The 22,611-nt window shown below is 44.1% G+C and overlaps 1 protein-coding gene across 1 annotated transcript in view; it reads right to left on the bottom strand.

Annotated features, from left to right (window-relative positions):
• Positions 1-22,611, bottom strand: part of c8b (complement component 8, beta polypeptide) — an 84,537-nt gene that overhangs the window by 28,384 nt on the left and 33,542 nt on the right. Inside the window, exon 2 of the mRNA XM_031806395.1 lies at positions 10,377-11,884. Within this exon, the coding sequence (XP_031662255.1) occupies positions 10,377-10,467 (91 nt within the window). The 5' untranslated portion in view covers positions 10,468-11,884. The remainder of the gene's footprint in view (positions 1-10,376; positions 11,885-22,611) is intronic.

Below are 22,611 nucleotides of genomic sequence, written 5' to 3'. Positions count from 1 at the left end.
TGATTATGTCGGCCCAAACCATCCACTTGTCTGTGTCTGTGAGTAACCTGTCTCTACATAACCTGTAGGTGGTTTGTCAGTGTTAACCATCTGTCGCTGCTGACACGCACACACACACACACGCACACACACACACACCGCCGACACACAGGGATAGTGGTATTTCAAATCAAGGTCGATGGCACCTTGGAGAGTTTAGACTATTTCAGGCCCTGCTTTGCCTCACTATTATAGGTCACGGGACTATACAGTACATCACATCAGTCAGCGGGGCTTTTTAAACGGGTTGCATGGTTACGGTCTGTGCAACAGAAGCAGGACAGCCTTTACTATCCCGAACAAACAAAAAACGTCTAGCTGCACACTAAGACCATATTACACCAAAATGAGCTCATTCCACCGCTGAAAACAGATGCCGTCCACATGCCATATCTAACAGAAATGTAATTTGAGTTTCTCCTCCTCTCGCTGAATATTTCAGTGAAATAGTATGTCAGTGTTTATATTGCCTGGGGAAGTAGAAATAAAAATAGGATGAGAAAAGAGGTCAAATGAAATGGCCTCTGCGAATGAAGGTGGAGAGCCTTTCGTCATCTTGGAGACGGCCCGGCTCATAGTAATACCTGGAACGGAATTCCTGGAATGGTATCGACCCCATCAAACACAGGGTTCCCATGTGATTGATAGAATCCCATCCACTCCATTCCAGCCATGAATATGAACCGCCCCCTCAGCGGCCTCCCGTGATGCACAGTCGCTCACTAATTCATGAGGGCTCACCTCTCTAAAGGGGGGAGCGGGCTTGAAGATGCTTAAGTCATTAAACTCTCCAAGTAGGTGAACGTCACATCTAATTCTTGTTTCCTCTGCTAGAGGATAGGCCTAGAAAATGAGGCTCATATAGTCACTGAGCGTTGGAGACCGGTCTAGTGCGTTATCAGCTTGCATGCACGATCTATAACTACAAGGGAGAAACCACACAACACAGTTTTTTTTTGTGTGTGTGCGGTTCACTTGAAAGCTCATCCCTTCCCTTATATTCGTTCTTCACAAAATGTGTTTTGACTGTACCATATCGTCACCTCAAATCTATTCACATTACCCACACTGCGGGTCATGTTGAATTGGTATTATAGCGTGCATCTTGATGTATTCCATCATACACTTTTAACATACTGAATGCTGCATCATAAAACAGCATCGTAAAGTGCATCGTATCATATGTCATCCATCGTCAAGTCTTACCAAAATATATTGTACTACTACAGTACTGTATCATTTGAGCCCCCCCCCCCCCATCTGTGTCCCCTAAGCAGATTACTGCTTTACACTGTACTCTATGCCAACTGTGTAATCACGCTTGATGAGAAATTTAGTAGATTTATGTAAAGATCCACAAAAACCCCAAGCAGCCCTCCCTGCATACGAAACGCTAGCATTGCCAGAGTCTCTAGGTAGGGCATGGTAACCCCTGCAGTATATGCTTAGGGTTCACATCGCGGTGAGCGCACTACAATAGACTTGAGAACCAACCGCTGCAGGGAATGAGGATGTTGATTGCGTGATGTTTCCAGCTTTGGGAAGAAGCACGATGTGACTCACATCCTCTTGGCTCTTGGAAGAGTTTACAAAAAGGTTGAGCAAGTCCCTACGTCCTATTCTGTGTTTTCTTTTTAAGTCTCAGAGTCAAAATTTTCAGAGTAGCTTGCTAGGCTAGCCACATGAAAGTATAGCAGGCACTGCCAGAACCCTGTTTTTGTAATAGTTCAACTGTAAACATAGGTTTCTGGAGCAATTCAGACTAAAGCACTCAAGTTACCCACCTGAGACGAAAATACCTCAACCTACTGAGAGGACGATTACCGCTAGCCCTGCTCCATACCAGTTCGGAAGTAGAGTCAGTGGACTCGCTAGCCGTGAGAAGATAGCCTCAGTAAAATGGGGACGAGGAAAGGACAGATGGCATGATGGCACCAGATGGAGAGTCATAAGTGGCCCTCCAGATACGAGACGTTGGCAACAGGAACTTTGGTTCGGGAGCCCAGCACCTAAGGAAGCTTAACCTTTGAACTTTACAGAGGCTGTTACACATCTACAGTATCTATGCATCAGTGTCTATTTATAATATGAATGCATACGTGTGCAATATGAATGTGTGCATTTCTACAATATGTTTTTATGTACGTATGCATCCATACATGCAGCCATTCATCCATCCATCTGTCTGTTCACTCAGCTTTAGACAGTCTCACAGAATGTTCTCCTGTCATGTCTCTGCTTCTAGTCTTCTGAGGCTGGGTGTGAAGGCCTGTCTAGAGTAGACTAGGGCAAGTCTGGCTACACCATCTGCCACCCCTTCCCTTTACCTTCCCTTCCTTTCCATCCCCTGCGTGTGTGGATGAAGTAACATTCACAAGCCTCATCACACACGTCTCACACACACACGTCACACACACACACACACACACACACACAAACGTCACACACACGTCAACACACACACACACACACACACACACACACACACACACACACACACACACACACACACACACACACACACACACACACACACACACACACACACACACACACACACACACACACACGTCACACACACACGTTTACTAAACTATATACACACATTCCCTGACCCAATGCACACAGACTTGGAATTAGAATACAACATTAGGGCGGAGTCCCGATTCTCCACCCTTCTCCCACTTGCACACTTTCTCGCATAGATTTAACAACGGTGGAAACTCCCCCCAAGCCAATGCTTCCACGGATGCTTTTAAATCCACGAGGGTGGAGTGCGCAGGTGCACACCTCTGGAGAAGGGTGGAGAATGGAGACGTGGCCTGGGTCTACACCGTGTAGCAGTGAACACACTGCAGACAAGACGGCGGGGTGCCTCTTGAATGAATCGCTAAACCAATTAGTGAGTTAGCGAAGGGGCATTTTGCACATCATCAATGCAGTGGATAGTACACTGATCACATTAGTTACACAAACGTATCGATGTGCTTTAGCTGGGTAGTCATGGTCAAATGACTCTTTAGCAGGGGGCAAATGACAGAATCATTACGGCGACGATTACAACAGTATGATCATGTGCCCCCAAATTTGATACTCTTTCAAGATAAATATGTAGAATATAGATGATATTCTTGACAGGATGAATCTGGGTTTGGCGGATACCAGGAGAATGCTACCTGCCCCAATGATAGTGCCAACTGTAACGTTTGGTGGAGGAATAATGGTCTGGGGCTGTTTTTCATGGTTTGGACTAGGCCCCTAAGTTCCAGTGAAGGGAAATCTTAACGCTACAGCATACAGTGGCATTCTAGAAGATTCTGTGCTTCCAACTTTGCGGCAACAGTTTGGGGAAGGCCCTTTCCTGTTTCAGCATTACAATGCACCCGTGCACAAAGCGAGGTCCATACAGAAATGGTTTGTCGAGATCAGTGTGGAAGAACTTGACTGGCCTGCACAGAGCCCTGACCTCAACCCCATCGAACACCTTTTGGGATGAATTGGAACACCGACTGTGAGCCAGGCCTAATCACCCAACATCAGTGCCCGACCTCACTAATGCTCTAATGGCTGAATGGAAGCAAGTCCTTGCAGCAATGTTCCAACATCTTCCCAGAAGAATGGAGGCTGTTATAGCAGCTAACGGGGCCCGACTCCATATTAATGCCCATGATTTTGGAATGAGGTGTTTGACGAGCAGGTGTCCACATACTTTTGGACATGTGGTGTATATTGAATTTGACAAAATGTCAGTGCATGACACCTCTGAGCAGCCGACAATGGCATAGTCAGACTTCTGATGATACATTGGTTAACTAGAGGGAGTTTGAGGTGGCACCATTGCCCAACTGTGATTGGAAATAGAAGATACACCGGAGCTGAAATGCACGCGACCATAATGGTATTTCATTTCTAGGACATCTCAACCCTGCCAGGTTAATACACATGAGAGAGGTTACTGACTGTAGATTTATGCTTTTTATTTTTTAAGTGAGTCATTTTTGTTGTTGTTGTTGCACAGATTACAGTTGGTGAGAAACTGTTGCTATGGAGATTGAGTGAAGTGATGCCATCGATGGGCAGAGGGGAGGCTTGCTTTTACCATCTCAGGCAAACACATACACACACTGCAGTAAGGGTTAGATTTGTTTAATGTCTGGTCTGGCTATAGAGAACACCAGGGATCGAAATTCCTCAAACAAAAAGGCTCACATCTGAAAGGCTAAAAAGGATTTGCCCTCTATTGTGCGTAGTTTGTACATCTTTTCATTCTTAAATATTATGACCTATTTTTTTTTTTAACAACGAAAATCATTGGGAGAAATTACAGGAAGGCAATAACCAAATTGCAAAAAAAAAACCGCTTACATTAACCTACTCTATAACCACCTAGACAAACAAACACAGGTTTTTTTCTTAAACTCTGCCATCCATCCATCCATCTAGGCCCTGTAAATACACCTTGAGAGGGTCCCTCACCCAACCCCAGTGAGTCACCTCTCTGAGCCCAGCGCTGTCTGACAGTGTGTATCAATCTCCATGCTAACGCCATTTGCATTTCTATGAATCTAAATGGCCTATCCAGTGATAGCTACAACTGCCCTGCAGCAGCACAGCTGATTAACATGCTAAAGCCTACGCTGATAGCCTCTCCAGTCTCTCTCCGCCAATGGCCCTGTGCATCGCATGGCCACGTGCGTAATAGACCTTCTCGCTCCCCTCATCCACTTAACTCAAATCCTCCAGCCCGGCCATTTATCTGGTGTGATCCGACGGACGGAGCCAGTGAGACGGCCACAGAGGACCTGGTCCCAAAACCCTGCTGCTGACGCCTCTGTTCTAGGAGAAGCCAGATTTACTGTAACGCCGGAGTGGCTTTATTTATGGCCGCAGAGATGGGAGGGAGGGATGAAAAGAGAGAAAGGGAGGGACAGAGAGAGACAAGCATGAGCCATTTCTCTTACTTTCTTTCTCTCCTTCTGTGCCTCATTTGCTCTCTCTCACTCCTTCTCCCCCTTTACTCTCTCTTTACTCTCCCTCTCAGCCAATTCAATCCCATTTCAATCTCACTGTGATTTTTCCGAGGCTGCCCTGTCCTATTACATCACTTATGCTGTTGATCAAAGCGACAGGGTGTGCGTTCCCCCGTCCATGACACCTAATTCATGACACTACCAGCCCCCAGGCTCCAGCCAATAGCTGCTCTAGATCTGCTGCATCTGGATGAATCCCTGGGTGGAGCAGCACAGCTCTGGAGTCGTGCTCTCTCTCTCTTCCTGGCTCTCTCGCTGTGTCTGTCGCTGCCTCCCTCCCTCTGGCTGTCTCTCTTTCTCTCCCCCTCTCCGTCCGTCCGTCCGTCTGTCTGTCTGTCTCTCTCTCTCTCTCTCTCTCTCTCTCTTTCTGTCTCTCTCTCTCTTTCTGGCCCTCTCTCTCTTTCTGTCTCTCTCGCTGTGTCTGTCGCTGTCTCACTCCCTCTGGCTGTCTCTCTTTCTCTCCATCCACCCGTCTCTCTCTCTCTCTCTCTGTGTCTGTCGCTGTCTCGCTCCCTCTGGCTGTCTTTCTTTCTTCTCCCCCTCTCCGTCTGTCTGTCTGTCTGTCTGTCTCTCTCTCTCGGGCGTTATTGGCATGGGAAGCATGTGTTAACATTGCCAAAGCAAGTGAGGTAGATAATATACAAAAGTGAAATAAACAATAAAAATTTACAGTAAACATTACACATACAGATATGGGAGTTTATCAAAATTGGATTTGTTTTTGAATTCTTTGTGGATCTGTGTAATCTGAGGGAAATATGTCTCTCTAATATGGTCATACATTGGGCAGGAGGTTAGGAAGTGCAGCTCAGTTTCCACCTCATTTTGTGGGCAGTGAGCACTTGAGAGCCATGTCCGTCTACGGCAGCCTTTCTCAATAGCAAGGCTATGCTCACTAAGTCTGTACATAGTCAAAGCTTTCCTTAAGTTTGGGTCAGTCACAGTGGTCAGGTATTCTGCCACTGTGTACTCTCTGTTTAGGGCCAAATATTTTTTTTCTTAATTCTTTCCAATGTGTCAAGTAGTTATCAAGTAGTTATCTTTTTGTTTTCTCATGATTTGGTTGGGTCTAATTGTGCTGCTGTCCTGGGGCTCTGTGGGGTGTGTTTGTGTACAGAGCCCCATGACCAGCTTGCTTAGGGGACTCTTCTCCAGGTTAATCTCTCTGTAGGTGATGGCTTTGTTATGGAAGGTTTGGGAATCGCTTCCTTTTAGGTGGTTGTAGAATTTAACGGCTCTTTTCTGGATTTTGATAATTAGTGGGTATCGGCCTAATTCTGCTCTGCATGCATTATTTGGTGTTGGATATTTTTGCAGAATTCTGCATGCAGTCTCAATTTGGTGTTTGTCCCATTTTGTGAAGTATTGGTTGGTGAGCAGACCCCAGACATCACAACCATAAAGGGCAATGGGCTCTATGACTGATTCAAGTATTTTTAGCCAGATCCTAATTGGTATGTTGAAACTTATGTTCCTTTTGATGGCATAGAATGCCCTTCTTGCCTTGTCTCTCAGATCGTTCACAGCTTTGTGGAAGTTACCTGTGGCGCTGATGTTTAGGCCAAGGTATGTATAGTTTTTTGTGTGCTCTAGGGCAACAGTGTCTAGATGGAATTTGTATTTGTGGTCCTGGCGACTGGACCTTTTTTGCGCCAATTCGTTGATATATATGTTTGAAGAGGGTGGGGCTTTAGCTGCATCCCTGTTTCACCCCACGACCCTGTGTGAAGAAATGTGTGTATTTTTTGCCTATTTCAACAGCACACTTGTTGTTTGTGTACATGGATTTTATAATGTCGTATGTTTTACCCACAACACCACTTTCCATCAATTTGTATAGCAGACCCACATGCCAAATTGAGTCGAAGGCTTTTTTGAAATCAACAAAGCATGAGAAGACTTTGCCTTTGTTTTGGTTTGTTTGGTGGTCAATTAGGGTGTGCAGGGTGAATACATGGTCTGTTCTACGGTAATTTGGTAATTAGCCAATTTAACATTTGCTCAGTACATTGTTATCATTGAGAAAATGTACAAGTCTGCTGTTAATGATAATGCAGAGGATTTCCCCAAGGTTACTGTTGACGCATATTCCACAGTAGTTATTCGGGTCAAATTTGTCTCCACTTTTGTGGATTGGGGTGAACAGTCCTTGTTTCCAAATATTGGGGAAGATGCCAGAGCTAAGGATGATGTTAAAGAGTTTTAGTATAGCCAATTGGAATTTGTTGTCTGTATATTTGATCATTTCATTAAGGATACCATCAACACCACAGGCCTTTTTGGGTTGGAGAGTTTTTATTTTTGTCCTGTAACTCATACAAGGTAATTGGAGAATCCAGTGGGTTCTGGTAGTCTTTAATAGTTGATTCTAAGATTTGTATTTGATCATGTATATGTTTTTGCTCTTTATTCTTTGTTATAGAGCCAAAAAGATTGGAGGAGTGGTTTACCCATACATCTCCATTTTGGATAGATAATTCTTCGTGTTGTTGTTCGTTTAGTGTTTTCCAATTTTCCCAGAAGTGGTTGGAGTCTATGGATTCTTCAGTTACATTGAGCTGATTTCTGACGTGCTGTGCCTTCTTTTTCCGTAGTGTATTTCTGTATTGTTTTAGTGATTCACCATAGTGAAGGCGTAGACTCAGGTTATCCGAGTCTCTATGTTTTTGTTTGGACAGGTTTCTCAATTTCTTTCTAAGATTTTTGTATTCTTCATCAAACCATTTGTGATTGTTGTTCATTTTCTTCGGTTTTCTATTTAAGATTTTTAGATTTGATAGGGAAGCTGAGAGGTCAAATATACTGTTAAGATTTTCGACGGCCAAGTTTACACCTACACTATTACAATGAAACCTTTTGTCCAGGAAATTGTCTAGAAGGGATTGAATTTGTTGTTGCCTAATTGTTTTTTGGTAGGTTTCCAAACTGCATTCCTTCCATCTATAGCATGTCTTAATGTTACTCAGTTCCTTTGGCTTTGATGCCTCATAATTGAGTATTGCTCTGTTCAAGTAGACTGTGATTTTGCTGTGGTCTGATAGGGGTGTCAGTGGGCTGACTGTGAACGCTCTGAGAGACTCTGGGTTTAGGTCAGTGATAAAGTAGTCTACAGTACTACTGCCAAGAGATGATCTATAGGTGTACCTACCATAGGAGTCCCCTCAAAGCCTACCATTGACTATGTACATACCCAGCGTGCGACAGAGCTGCAGGAGTTGTGACCCGTTTTTGTTGGTTATGTTGTCATAGTTGTGCCTAGGGGGGCATATGTGGGAGGGAATGCTGTCACCTGCAGGCAGGTGTTTGTCCCCCTGTGTGCTGAGGGTGTCAGGTTCCTGTCCAGTTCTGGCATTTAGGTCGCCACAGACTGGTACATGTCCCTGGGCCTGGAAATAATTTATTTCCCCCTCCAGGATGGAGAAGCTGTCTTCATTAAAGTATGGGGATTCTAGTGGGGATATAGGTAGCACACAGGAGGACATTTTTCTCTGTTAAGATAATTTCCTTTTGAATTTCTAGCCAAATGTAAAATGTTCCTGTTTTGATTAATTTAATGGCGTGAGTTAGGTCTGCTCTATACCAAATTAGCATACCTCCTGAGTCCCTTCCCTGTTTCACACCTGGTAGTTTGGTGGATGGGACTACCAGCTCTCTGTAACCTAGAGGGCAACCAGTGGGTCCGTCTCCTCTATACCAGGTTTTTTGCAGGATGACAATGTCTGTATTACCGATTTCTCTCTCTCTCTCTCTCTCTGTCTGTCTGTCTGTCTGTCTGTCTGTCTGTCTGTCTGTCTGTCTGTCTGTCTGTCTGTCTGTCTGTCTGTCTGTCTGTCTCCCTCTCTCTCTCTCTCTCTCTGTCTCTCTCTCTCTCTCTCTGTCTGACGCTGTCTCTCTCTCCCCCTCTCTGTGTCTGTCGCTCTCTGTCTCTATCTCTCTTTCTCTCTCCCTTCCTCTATGTTTCTCTCTGTCTCACTTTCTCTCTCACATTCTCCCTCTGCCTATTTCTCTCTCTCTCTCTCTTCTGTCTCTCTCTCGCTCTCTCTGGCTGTCTTTCTCTGTCTCTCTCCCTTCCTCTACGTTTCTCTGTCTCACTCTCTCTCTCACATTCACCCTCTGTCTATTTCTCTCTCTCTCTCTCTCTCTCTCTCTCTCTCATCCTTTCCCTGTGTCTGTCGCTCTGTCTCTATCTCTCTTTCTCTGGCTCTCTCCCTTCCTCTCTGTTTCTCTGTCACATTCTCTGTTTATTTCTCTCTCTCTTTCTCCTCCTTTCCCTGTGTCTGTCACTCTGTCTCTATCTCTCTTTTTCTGTCTCTCTCCCTTCTTCTATGTATCTCTTTCTCTCTCTCCCTCTCTCTGTCTGTCACTCTGTCTCTATCTCTCTTCCTTCCTCTATGTATCTCTATGTCTCTCTTTCTCTCTCTCACATTCTCTCTCTGTCTATTTCTCTCTCTCTCTCTCTCTCTCTCTCTCTCTTCTCGCTCTCTCCCATCTCTCTCTGGCTGTCTCTCTCCCTCTGTCTCTCTTTGTCTCTCGTCTTCTCTGTGACTGCAGGCTGACTGAAGGTTTCTCTGGATATTCATGCTCTTGAGTGAATCCTTTCTGCATTGGTCATCTTTGGTTAAAAAAAAAATAAAAAATAGGAAAAAAACAAAACAGCCCATGCTGTGATAATATGTTTACTTGCCTTTTATGGTGCTATAATTATATTATCAACAAATGGCCCAGACATATAAAAGAGGGTTAACCATGTTAGGGTATATTAATAGCTGTAGTTAGTATTTATTGGGCCATTGTGTAACAATGAATTGAAATCACTTTTCATTAGATAACAAGTTGTATGTTTTGATGGAGGTAGTTAATGTGTGTCATGTATTTAATGTTTTCAGAGTCTTAATGCATTTTGACCAACGTGTTTCAGTTTGGGGCAAGGTGTCCATTGTTTTGAAAAGGTGAATTTCGTTTGGACAAATGTGCTCAAGCAACGGAGAAAAAAAATGCAATACAGACAGAAGCTTGTCTCTGGTTGCTGGCAAACATACAAGTGTCTATATTTTAATTTCGTCTAGAAATGTGTGTGTGTGTGATTGGGATGTGGTGTGTATTCTGTGAGAATACGGTGTACTTTGTGTGGGTTGGTGAAGCGTGTAACGCACGTACAGTACCCTGTGTATGTTCCAGTTTGTTGTGATGATGGGTTAGAATTGTATCAAATAGAATAACTGTATTTGTGTGTTCACATGAGTGGGGGGCGTTTGCATAGCATATATTACATCCACGTAGTTCTGTGTTTGTATCTAGAATGTTTACCTTTAGTCCTCCTGGACTCCCGTCTCAGAGTGCTGGTTTTGACACCTGCTTGGAGCTCCGAGCTGGCTGACTCTCCTCCGGCTGATGACATCCTCCCGGGTCCTTCCTGTCCTCAGTCCTCCTCACAGCAGATCCACCATGGGGTTATCACTCCTCTCCTACCTCCTATGGTCTCCTATCCCCCTACTCCGGGTCTAGGATGGAGCACACTATCCCCCTACTCCAGGTCTAGGATGGAGCACACTATCCCTATACCGCCTATGGACTACTCCCCTGTCCCTTAATCCAGGATGGTTATCACTCACCCCTAACCTCCTATGGACTGGCCCACTACCTCACTGCACCCTACCCACTGTCCCCTACTCCAAGTCTAAGACGGAACCCACTATTCCCTATACTCCAGATCTAAGATGGAGCCCACTATTCCCTATACTCCAGGTCTAAGATGGAGACCACTATTCCCTATACTCCAGGTCTAAGACGGAGACCACTATTCCCTATACTCCAGGTCTAAGATGGAGACCACTATTCCCTATACTCCAAGTCTAAGACGGAGACCATTATTCCCTATACCCCAGGTCTAAGATGGAGCCCACTATTCCCTAAACTCCAGGTCTAAGATGGAGCCCATTATTCCCTATACTCCAAGTCTAAGACGGAGACCACTATTCCCTATACTCCAGATCTAAGATGGAGCCCACTATTCCCTATACTCCAAGTCTAAGACGGAGCCCACTATTCCCTATACTCCAGGTCTAAGATGGAGCCCACTATTCCCTATACTCCAGGTCTAAGATGGAGCCCACTATTCCCTATACTCCAGGTCTAAGATGGAGCCCACTATTCCCTATACTCCAAGTCTAAGACGGAGCCCACTATTCCCTATACTCCAGGTCTAAGACGGAGCCCACTATTCCCTATACTCCAAGTCTAAGATGGAGCCCACTATTCCCTATACTCCAGGTCTAATATGCAGCCCACTATTCCCTATAATCCAGGTCTAAGATGGAGCCCACTATTCCCTATACTCCAGGTCTAAGATGGAGCCCACTATTCCCTATGCTCCAGGTCTAAGATGGAGTCCACTATTCCCTATACTCCAAGTCTAAGATGGAGCTCTCCTCCATGTCCTTTGTGGGAAGTGTGATGGTATTTAGTGAAGAAAGCCATGGAGTTCCGATCTCTCTCAGTGTAGGCTCATCCTGGGAGAGCTGATGAAGGGGCAGATCTTGGAGTGGCCCTCTGGAATGCTTTAGACTAGTTCTAACATGGTGGCTAAAATGTCCCTCAAAGAAGGTCAAGTATTACATGGTCCCTCTATTGCTCTTTAGTGCAGTTCCCACCTAGTGATTGGTGAATACTTCCTCCCAAAGGGAACGCATGGGTTGTGGTGGTACTGTTATATTCTTTAGGCCAGGTTGAGTAGGGCTATGCCTCTCGGGTAGGATACTTCAGAGATTGTCCTCATGTTGTACATCACTGTCCCTCCTTCGAGTAGCACTGGAAGTCTAAGAGACAGGGAAGACATTTAGCATTAGCTAACGTGTGTGTATTAGCCACTGGTAAGTAACACGACAAAACACATTCCCGCCTTAGTCTTCATTATAATGAGTTAAAACGTGAACATGGCTGATACCAATTCATCACTAAACTAGGTAGTCATTATCTTGTCTAGCTATCACTGTTTGGGTTATGTTTAGATCGCCACGGTTATTTCCATTCCTCAAGGGACATTCTGTGATTTTCCTGAAAAACGAATCCCAGATTGAAGCTGAAAGCAAACAATACTGCATTACAAACGTTTACACCCCACATAGGGTCAGTGCCAGTGGAGGCTGGTGGGAGGAGGTACAGGAAGACGGACTCATTGTAGTGGCTGGAATGGACTAAACGGAACGGTATCATACACATCAAAGATACCGGAAAACACATGTTTTACTCCCTTCCATTCATTCCATTCCAGTCATTACAATGAGTCCGTCTTCCTCCCACCAGCCTCAACTGGTCAGTGCTTTTTATAATGTGCTATTTACTATAGAGGAAAGGGAATGGAGGCTGCAAACAGAGCAGATTCATTTCTAGGGCAGAACTGTGGAGAGAGAGGATCTTGGCATTAGGAGCGCTGAATTGGAACACAAAAACACACACAAAACACACGCACAAACACACACAAAACACACACACAAACACACACAAAACACACGCACACACACTTTGAATTGGAAGCCCCAGCACTTTTAATGCCCTTGAATGATCCACTTCTAACATAGGGGCCGTGCCAAGGCAAAAACTGGCACAGAGAACAGCAATGTGGTTGGCATGGTGATGGTTCATTGTTGGAAGAGTAGACCTCTACTCCACTGTGTCTGTCCTCAAAAAGAGCAGCTCTGCTCAGTTGTTCATATGGCATTGGGCACATGTGTGTGCTGTGACATTGTGTGACATTGTACTTTTGTATGTGTGGGTGTGTGCGAACGAGAGAGTGGGTGTGATATAGATATAGAGCGAAAGAGAGACAGACAGATAAACCGAGATAAATGGAGAGAGACAGAGAGAGACAAACCAATAAAGACAGGGCGAGAGATAAACTGAGAGAGAGAGCGATAGACAGAGAGATAAATCGAGACAGGAGAGAGAGACAGAGAGAGAGAGAGAGAGACAGAGAGAGAGACAGAGACAAACCGAGACAGACAGAGAGAGACAGTGAGAGACAAACCGAGAGAGACAGAGAGAGAGAGAGAAATAAACTGAGAGAGAGAGGGACAGAGAGAGACAAACCGAGAGAGACAGAGAGAGAGAGAGAGAGACAGCAACCTTGGGACAATCCTATGCATTATCATTAACAGCAGACTCATACATTTCCTCAGTGAAAACAATTTGGCATGAGGGTCTGCTAAACAAATTGATGGAAAGTGGTGTTGGGGCAAAAACATACAACATTATAAAATCCATGTACACAAACAAGTGTGCAGTTAAAATAGGCACGAGTCCAACACTATCATTAAGTTTGCAGACGATACAACAGTGGTAGGCCTGATCACCGACAACAACAAGACAGCCTATAGGGAGGAGGTCAGAGAACTGGCCGGGTGGTGCCAGAATAACAACCTATCCCTCAACGTAACCAAGACTAAGGGAATTATTGTGGACTACAGGAAATGGAGGACCGAGCACGCCCCCATTCTCATCGACGGGGTTGTAGTGGAGCAGGTTGAGAGCTTCAAGTTCCTTGGTGTCCACATCAACAACAAACTGGAATGGTCCAAACACACCAAGACAGTCGTGAATAGGGCACAACAAAGCCTATTCCCCCCCCAGGAAACTAAAAAGATTTGGCATGGGTACTGAGATCCTCAAAAGGTTCTACAGCTGCAACATCGAGAGCATCCTGACTGGTTGCATCACTGCCTGGTACGGCAATTGCTCGGCCTCTGACCGCAAGGCACTACAGAGGGTAGTGCATACAGCCCAGTACATCACTGGGGCTAAGCTGCCTGCCATCCAGGCCCTAGAAATTGTCAAAGATCCCAGCCACCCCCAGACTGTTCTCTCTACAACCGCATGGCAAGCGGTACCGGAGTGCCACCTCTAGGATAAAATGGATTCTCAACAGTTTTTACCCCCAAGCCATAAGACTCCTGAACAGGTAATCAAATGGCTACCTGGACTATTGCATTGTGTGCCCCCCCAACCCCTATTTTACGCTGCTGCTAGTCTAACCACGAGGGTAGCTGACAAGGTACAAATCTGTCGTTCTGCCCCTGAACAGGCAGTTAACCCACTGTTCCTAGGCCGTCATTGAAAATAAGAATTTGTTCTTAACTGACTCGCCTAGTTAAATAAAGGTACATTTTAATTTTTTTACATAGTACCTCAATTGGGCCGACCAACCAGTGCTCCCGCACATTGGCTAACCGGGCTATCTGCATTGTGTCCCGCCACCCACCAACCCCTCTTTTGCACTACTGCTACTCTCTGTTCATCATATATGCATAGTCACTTTAACCATATCTACATGTACATACTACCTCAATCAGTCTGACTAACTGGTGTCTGTATGCAACCTCGCTACTGTACATAGCCTGTCTTTTTACTGTTGTTTCTTTACTTACCTATTGTTCACCTAATACCTTTTTTGAATGATTGGTTAGAGCCTGTAAGTAAGCATTTCACTGTAAGGTCTACACCTGTTGTATTCGGCGCACGTGACAAATAAACTTTGATTTGAAATAGGCAAAAAACACACATTTCTTCCCACAGGGCCGTGGGGTGAGACAGGGATGCAGCTTAAGCCCCACCCTCTTCACCATATATATCAACAAATTGGCGAGGGCACAAGAACAGTCTGCAGCACCTGGCCTCACCCTACTATAATCTGAAGTTAAATGTCTACAGTTTGCTGATGATCTGGTGCTTCTGTCACCAAACAAGGAGGGCCTGCAGCAGCACCTAGATCTTCTGCACAGATTCTGACAGACCTGGGCCCTGACAGTAAATCTCAGTAAGAACAAAATAATGGTGTTCCAAACAAGGTCCAATCGCCAGAACCACAAATACAAATTCCATCTAGACACCGTTGCCCTAGAGCACACAAAAGAAGCCTTGGCCTAAACATCATCGCCACAGGTAACATCCACAAAGCTGTGAACGATCTGAGAGACAAGACAAGAAGGGCATTCTATGCCATCAAAAGGAACAGAAAATTGGACATACCAATTAGGATCTGGCTAAAAATGATTGAATCTATAACCGATTCAATAATTTTTAGCCAGATCCTAATTGGTATGTCCAATTTTCTGTTCCTTTTGATGGCATAGAATGCGTGTGTGTGTTTTTGCAGTTATAGAACCCATTGTGAGGTCTGGGGTCCACTCACCAACCAATAATTCACAAAATGGGACAAACACCAAATTGAGACTCTGCATGCAGAATTCTGAAAAGATATCCTCAGTGTACAACGTAAAACACCAAATAATGCATGCAGAGCAGAATTAGGCAGACAATTACCACGTTAAATTCTACAACCACCTAAAAGGAAGCGATTCCCAAATCTTCCATAACAAAGCCATCACCTACAGAGAGATGAACCTGGAGAAGAGTCCCCTAAGCAAGCTGGTCCCGGGGCTCTGTTCACAAATACAAACAGACCCCACAGAGCCCCAGGACAGCAACACAATTAGACCCAACCAAATCATGAGAAAACAAAAAGATAATTACACATGGGAAAGAATTAACAAAAAAACAGAGCAAAGTAGAATGCTATTTGGCCCTAAACAGAGAGTATACAGTGGTTGAATACCTGACCACTGTGACTGACCCAAACTTAAGGAAACCTTTGACTATGTACAGACAGAGTGAGCATAGCCTTGCTATTGAGAAAGGTCGCCGTAGGTAGGCCTGGCTCTCAAGAGAAGACAGGCTTACTGCACACTGCCCACAAAATAAGGTGGAAACTGAGCTGCACTTCCTAACCTGCCAAATGCATGACTATATTAGTTACACATATTTCCCTCAGATTATATAGATCCACAAAGAATTAGAAAACAAACCCGATTTTGATAAACTCACATATCTACTGGGTGTGACCTGTTTCCACAAGAAAAGGGCAACCAGTGAAGAACAAACACCAGTGTAAATACAACCTACATTTATGTTGATTTATTTTCCCTTTTGTACTTTAACCATTTGCACATCGTTACATCACTGTATATATACATAATATGACATTTGTAATGTCTTTATTCTTGGGAAACTTCAATGAGTGTATTGTTTTCTGTTCATTTTTATTGTTAATTTCACTTTTGTATATTATCTACTTCACTAACCTTGGCAATGTTAACATGTGTTTCCCATGATGCCAATAAAGCCACTTGAATTGAAGTGAAATTGAATTGAGAGAGAGAGACAGAGAGAGAGAGAGAGAGATGAACAAAGAGAGACAGAGAGAGGGACAGAGAGATAAACCGAGAGAGACAGAGAGAGATAGACCGAGACAGAGAGAGAGAGAGATAAACCAAGAGAGACAGAGAGAGATATACCGAGAGAGACAGAAAGAGAGAGAGAGGGAGAGAAAGAGATAGACAGAGAGAAACTTCCAATCCAGGATAGAGCAATAGCTCCTTTTTTGAACTCACACACACAATCTGGACTCTACCCACACACTCACACAGACTTACACTGACAACCCAACACACACACGCACACGCACACACACACACACACACTTCACACATACGCTGCTGCTACTGTCTATTACAGTTGAAGTCGGAGGTTTACATACACCTTAGCCAAATACATTTAAATACATTTACTCAGTTTTTCACAATTCCTGACATTTAATCCTAGTAAAAATGCCCTGTTTTAGGTCAGTTAGGATCACCACTTTATTTTAAGAATGTGAAATGTCAGAATAATAGTAGAGAGAATGATTTATTTCAGCTTTTATTTCTTTCATCACATTCCCAGTTGGTCAGAAGTTTACATACACTCAAATAGTATTTGGTAACATTGCCTTTAAATTTCTTAACTTGGGTCAAACATTTAAGGGAGCCTTCCAGAAGCTTCCCACAATAAATTGGATGAATTTTGGCCCATTCCTCTTGACAGAGCTGGTGTAAATGAGTCAGGTTTGTAGGCCTCCTTGATCGCACACGCTTTTTCAGTTCTGCCCACAAATGTTCTATAGGATTGAGGTCAGGGCTTTGTGATGGCCACTCCAATACCTTGACTTTGTTGTCCTTAAGCCATTTTGCCACAACTTTGGAAGTATGCTTGGGGTCATTGTCCAGTTGGAAGACCCATTTGCAACCAAGCTTTAACTTCCTGACTAATGTCTTGAGATGTTGCTTCAATATATCCACAATTTTCCTGCCTCATGACGCCATCTATTTTGTGAAGTGCACCAGTCCCTCCTGCAGCAAAGCACCCCCACAACATGATGTTGCCACCCACGTGCTTCACGATTGGGATGGTGTTCTTCGGCTTGCAAGCCTCCCCCTTTTTTCCTCCAAACATAACGATGGTCATTATCTCCAAACAGTTCTATTTTTGTTTCATCAGACCAGAGGACATTTCTCCAAAAAGTACAATCTTTGTCCCCATGTGCAGTTGCAAACCGTAGTCTGGCCTTTTTTATTGCGGTTTTGGAGCAGTGGCTTCTTCCTTGCTGAGCGGCCTTTCAGGTTATGTCGATTTAGGAATTGTTTTACTGTGGATATATATACTTTTGTACCTGTTTCCTCCAGCATCTTCACAGGGTCCTTTGCTGTTTTTCTGGGATTGATTTGCACTTTTCGCACCAAAGTACATTCATCTCTAAGAAACAGAACGTGTCTCCTTCCTGGGCGGTATGAGTTGAAGGTAGGCCTTGAAATACATCCACAGGTACACCTCCAATTGACTCAAATGATGTCAATTAGCCTATCAGAAGCTTCTAAAGCCATGACATAATTTTCTGGAAATTTCCAAGCTGTTTAAAGGCACAGTTAACTTAGTGTATGTAAACTTCTGACCCACTGGAATTGTGATACAGTAAATTATAAGTGAAATAATCTGTCTGTAAACAATTTTGGGAAAAATTACTAACCGATTTGCCAATACTATAGTTTGTTAACAAGAAATTTGAGGATTGGTTGAAAAACAACTTCCGACTTCAACTGTATCTATCCTGTTGCCTCGTCACTTTACCCTTACTATATGTACAGTACATAGCTACTTCAATTACCTCATACCCCTGCACATCGACTCGGTACTGGTTATTTTTTACTCGTTTTGTTATTCGTTATTCACTGTGTATTTATTCCTTGTGTCAGTATTTCTATCTCTCGTTTTATTTGGATTTTTTTAATCACTGTTTAGCTCTGCATTGTCGGAAAAGGACCCGTAAGTATGCATTCCACTGTTAGTCTACACCTGTTGCTTACAAAGCAGGTGACAAATTACATTTGATTCGATTAGCTCCTCTCCTCCATCTCTACAGGTGAGTCTTCAGCCCTGCTATTACTCAAACACAGGAGACACATCACATTACATTTCCCAGAACAACAGGGTATTGCAACCCGTCTAGTCATTACTGTTTCTCTGCATGTGAGTACGTAAATGCCTGGCCCTGCGTGTCGCCCTGCCTGCAAGCATTTCACCAGGGGAATGATTCAAGTGCGCTTATAATGTCACGGCAGATAATGTCACGTCGTCTGATCCGAGTGGGAGGCCAATATACATATAAGTACTTCTCTGACAAAACCCTCCGAGTGTCAGAGAAGACAAGGGAAGGCAATCCCCTTCCCCTGTCACAAAGACCCTTATTGTGATGTCATTTTCAATGTATTAGTTAGTTAGAGGAGGGAAGAGCAATTTAATGTGATGAAACCAGTGGTATGTAGGTCACACACACACACACACACAAAGGCACACACGCACGCACCCACCCACACACTCACATATACGCGCACATACACAAGCGCACCCCCCCCCCCCCCCCTCCCACACACACACACACACACACACACAATCTGCTCTGTGTTTTAACAGCTTCCAGTCTTGTGATTTGGGTCAGAGTTAACGAGCGATGGAGCGTCATGCGTTGGTGTGTGTTCATCACAGCTTCTCCTCTCACACTGAGCTGTTAAGAGTCAGTCTGTCAAAGCCTGGAGACAAAAGTCCTAACTTTATTTGATTTATCTGGCTCATTTATATTTCTTGTGTTTCTCATGTGAGGGGCTGAGGGAACACTTCCTTATGGAAGTAAGTCTATTTCATTTCCATGTCTATTCCACACCTCCTGCTCCTGTCTTCACTCAGTTTAGGAGACGAGGGGAAGAGAGAAAGAGACAGAGAGACACCGAGCAATTGAGAGAGAGGGGGGGGGGGGGGGGTAATTTAAGCAAAATATATTTTCAGCCCCCACCGACCCCTCCGTTGCTCCCGTCCAAAAATCTGCCGCTGCCGTAAAAAACAGGATTAGCTAACAGATACAGCCTCTTGCCGTGTGGGGAAGGAAGCCTGATGAAATATGACAACTCTCCCCTCTTAACACTGAGAACATCAATCACCGAGTAAGCCATTGATTTTTGGGGAGGTAGTCAGAGCACACACCTTCGCATGGCAAAGCCAGACCCTTTGGGTATCAGGTATATATAACCTGTCACGCAGCAGAAATGTGCTCAGAATATTTTTTATCAAAGAGAGGAAATCAATTTGCTCTTTTGTTTCGCAGACATTCAGTATGACACACAGTATTACCATTTGTCCAGTTAACATTGGAACTGATTTAACGTTCTTTCGATTGCGTTTTTAGATGATGTAGCCAATATGTTGTCAATATGGTGAAATATGAATGTATCTTCAACCAGCTCCCTGGACATACTGAGGATTGATTCCACTTCAGACGTTGCTGTTAATTTGTAACTGACTGTATCCCCTGATACTGAATACTGAGAAATGTCAAACACAACTGGTGTTCTGAATTTCACCAAAGGAAGCCTTCCAATCCCATTTAAAAAAAACTAAATTAGAAATAAATATTTTCCAAATTAAATTCAACTTTAAGTTCGATCTCCATCATCACATTAAAGCTTCATTTATGTGTAGTCATTCATGTTAACCAGCATCACTAGTCACACTAAGCACAAAACAAATTAGAGTTCTGAGTGAAGGCAAACATCACATCATTCTATTTCCTGTTTATCTGTATTTGTATCTCCTAATAGAGGCAGCATTTAAAACACAATCTTAATGTACCATTAGGCTCAGATGGTAAGATTAGTCCCTAGCTACCTTACAGATGGGTAACAAAGGTTGAAAGGTCATCCATAAGCAGCTACGGCCTATTACGTCTGTATTCATACCAGCCTCAGCAGACACTCCAGCATGTGTGTGTGTCCGTGTGAGCGTGTGTGCGTGTGTGTGGCTGACATGTCTGTCGACTAGCAGGCCAGGCCTGTCCCTAGATTATCTGTGTGGGTTGCTGTGGTGCCAATGCTGGCGTGGCCTAGGGGTGGTGGGGCCATTTGTTTGACAGACTGGCTTTGGCACCTAGTGCTGGTCATCTTTGTTACAAAATGCCCGCCAGCTTATGGATGGGGACAGGACTGTCACAACCTGCCTGAGCTAGCTGCAGTTCCAGCCCGGTGCCTGCGAGACTCACCCTGCTGTTTTTACCTTGTGTCACCTAGGATAGTCCCAGGCAACATGTCCTCTCTACAGTACTTCAAGGCCTAACATAGTTTTTTTTATGTACTAAATAACATCAGTGGTTTTTAAAGGGTTTGTTCTTTGGGCATGAAAGATCATTTTACTCATTTAGGGAGCTGTCTCCATGGATTCAGCAATTGTTATCAAGCCCTCACAAGAAATGATCATCTCTCATCTCTGGTGGCCTAACAAGCACCTGATAGCCCTCCAATATGAGATGACATATAATTTGCTGCTAGTGGATATCTAATTAGCTACTTGTAATTGGTTAACAGCTCTATACTGCAATTTATTACTGTTTCCAGGCTACCAATTAATTGCGTTATTTCATCTGTGTGCCCAAACAACAAGGTTTTACCGTGCCAGGTCTGGGTGGAAATAGTATTTGGTATTTTGTGGTGGCCTAATTAGGCTTACTTGAAATAATTCATGAATAAAATTGGTAATAAAATTGGCTGATAATTACTTATTCTGTTACCATGTCATTTCCATATTAATTACCAGATCATTATGGGCCCATAAATTAAATTGTTACTTTTGTTTTCTCTCAAAAACTAGGTGTGCTCACTGCTTTAATTGGCTTGCCTGGCATTATAAAACCATTGGAATAGTCCCAAAATTGCAAATCCACTTCACACATTCGACCGATAAGCTATATCAAGCGCACCCCACTTCCTAATATAAGGAAAGCAATTACTATTTAAACCCCGGCGTTAACAGTGAAACTGATAAGAGACAGCCACATTAACAGTGCTGGACAGAGCCAAAGAAATACAGTCAAAAAATATTGATTTCCCCCTGTTCTACTTAACAGCGCCACTGATTGGAAAGAGTCACATTGCTGGATGGAACCCAAAAGGAAAGAGTGTCCCCCCCCCCTTTTAATCTCCTATTCTCTGAGATCCACAGCGAGCGTCTGTCTGGCCTTCCAAAAGGACTGATGGCCTCTGATATCAGACTGGTCCTTCATGCTCCATTAGTTAACCTCATTTCTAGCAAGATGGAAGAGCTCTCAGCCTGGCCACCGAAACGACACAACGGTCAAAGTGAGGGGAGTAGGGAAAGAAAGAGCGTAATAACACTGTTCTGTTCTGTTCATGCGTTGATTTTTGAGCAGCAGCAGCAGCAGCATACTCATTCGCCTCCCGATAGATACTGGAGGCTTCAGGTTCACTGGATATAGCTGGTAAACAAAATTAGTATTTGCAGCGCAATTGGCCTCTTTGCCGCATGGAGTTGATGTCAAAATAAACCTTGGAGCAGTGCACTCATTTAGCCACAGCTCCAACAGGGCCAGGCATGGGTGGGCACAGGGTTAGAGAGGGTCTGTCCTCTAAAACGCTCCTACATTAGCTTCCAGCACAAAGGATTACAATTTAATTGGGAGAGGAGGAACGGGAACTTCAAGTCTGGGACGTGACATAAATGAGAATACACATGCAGCATCCACGCACTCTTACTAACGTTCCCATGAACTATATCGCAGCAGTTGTATGTTGCTGGGATTGATGATACAATGGCGTTGCATCAATTACATATTTATGCTTAGGATTGAGTGTAGCAACTACCTTGCAATGTGACAGTAATAAATCAAGCAAATCCTGTAAATCCACATGTTATGTTCTATACGTCTCATTCTATAGGTCTGGTCTCCCAGCGTGGATTCTAATATCTATAAATACAGGCAGCATGCATGCTGCTGTGCGTGAGGCTGTGTGAGGAGAGGCTGTACACGGTTAGGGGATGAGTAATTGGGCAGTAGGAAACTCCAACCGCCTCCGATGTCTCTCTATGACTCCCCTGAGGAGTCTTTAATTTACTGTTGATTTGCTCTGTTGTTGTGCTCTGTCTCAGTGTCTAAACATTGTGTTCAAACAGCCTATTTAGCACATTCAGTGGGAGAGAACTGGGACGGCTCCAGGAGAGGAGGCCTGGAGGAACACTCAACGACCTCGTATGCAGCCAAGGCAACACATCTCTCTGGCTCATTTCCTCTCTCTCTATCTTTGTCTCACACTCTCTCTTTCTCAGTCTCTTTCTTGTT

The sequence above is a fragment of the Oncorhynchus kisutch genome, linkage group LG27 (assembly GCF_002021735.2).
Source record: "Oncorhynchus kisutch isolate 150728-3 linkage group LG27, Okis_V2, whole genome shotgun sequence".
Classification (NCBI taxonomy): Eukaryota; Metazoa; Chordata; class Actinopteri; order Salmoniformes; family Salmonidae; genus Oncorhynchus; species Oncorhynchus kisutch.
Note: the sequence above shows the minus strand (reverse complement) of the source record. Positions and strands in the feature narration are given on the sequence as shown.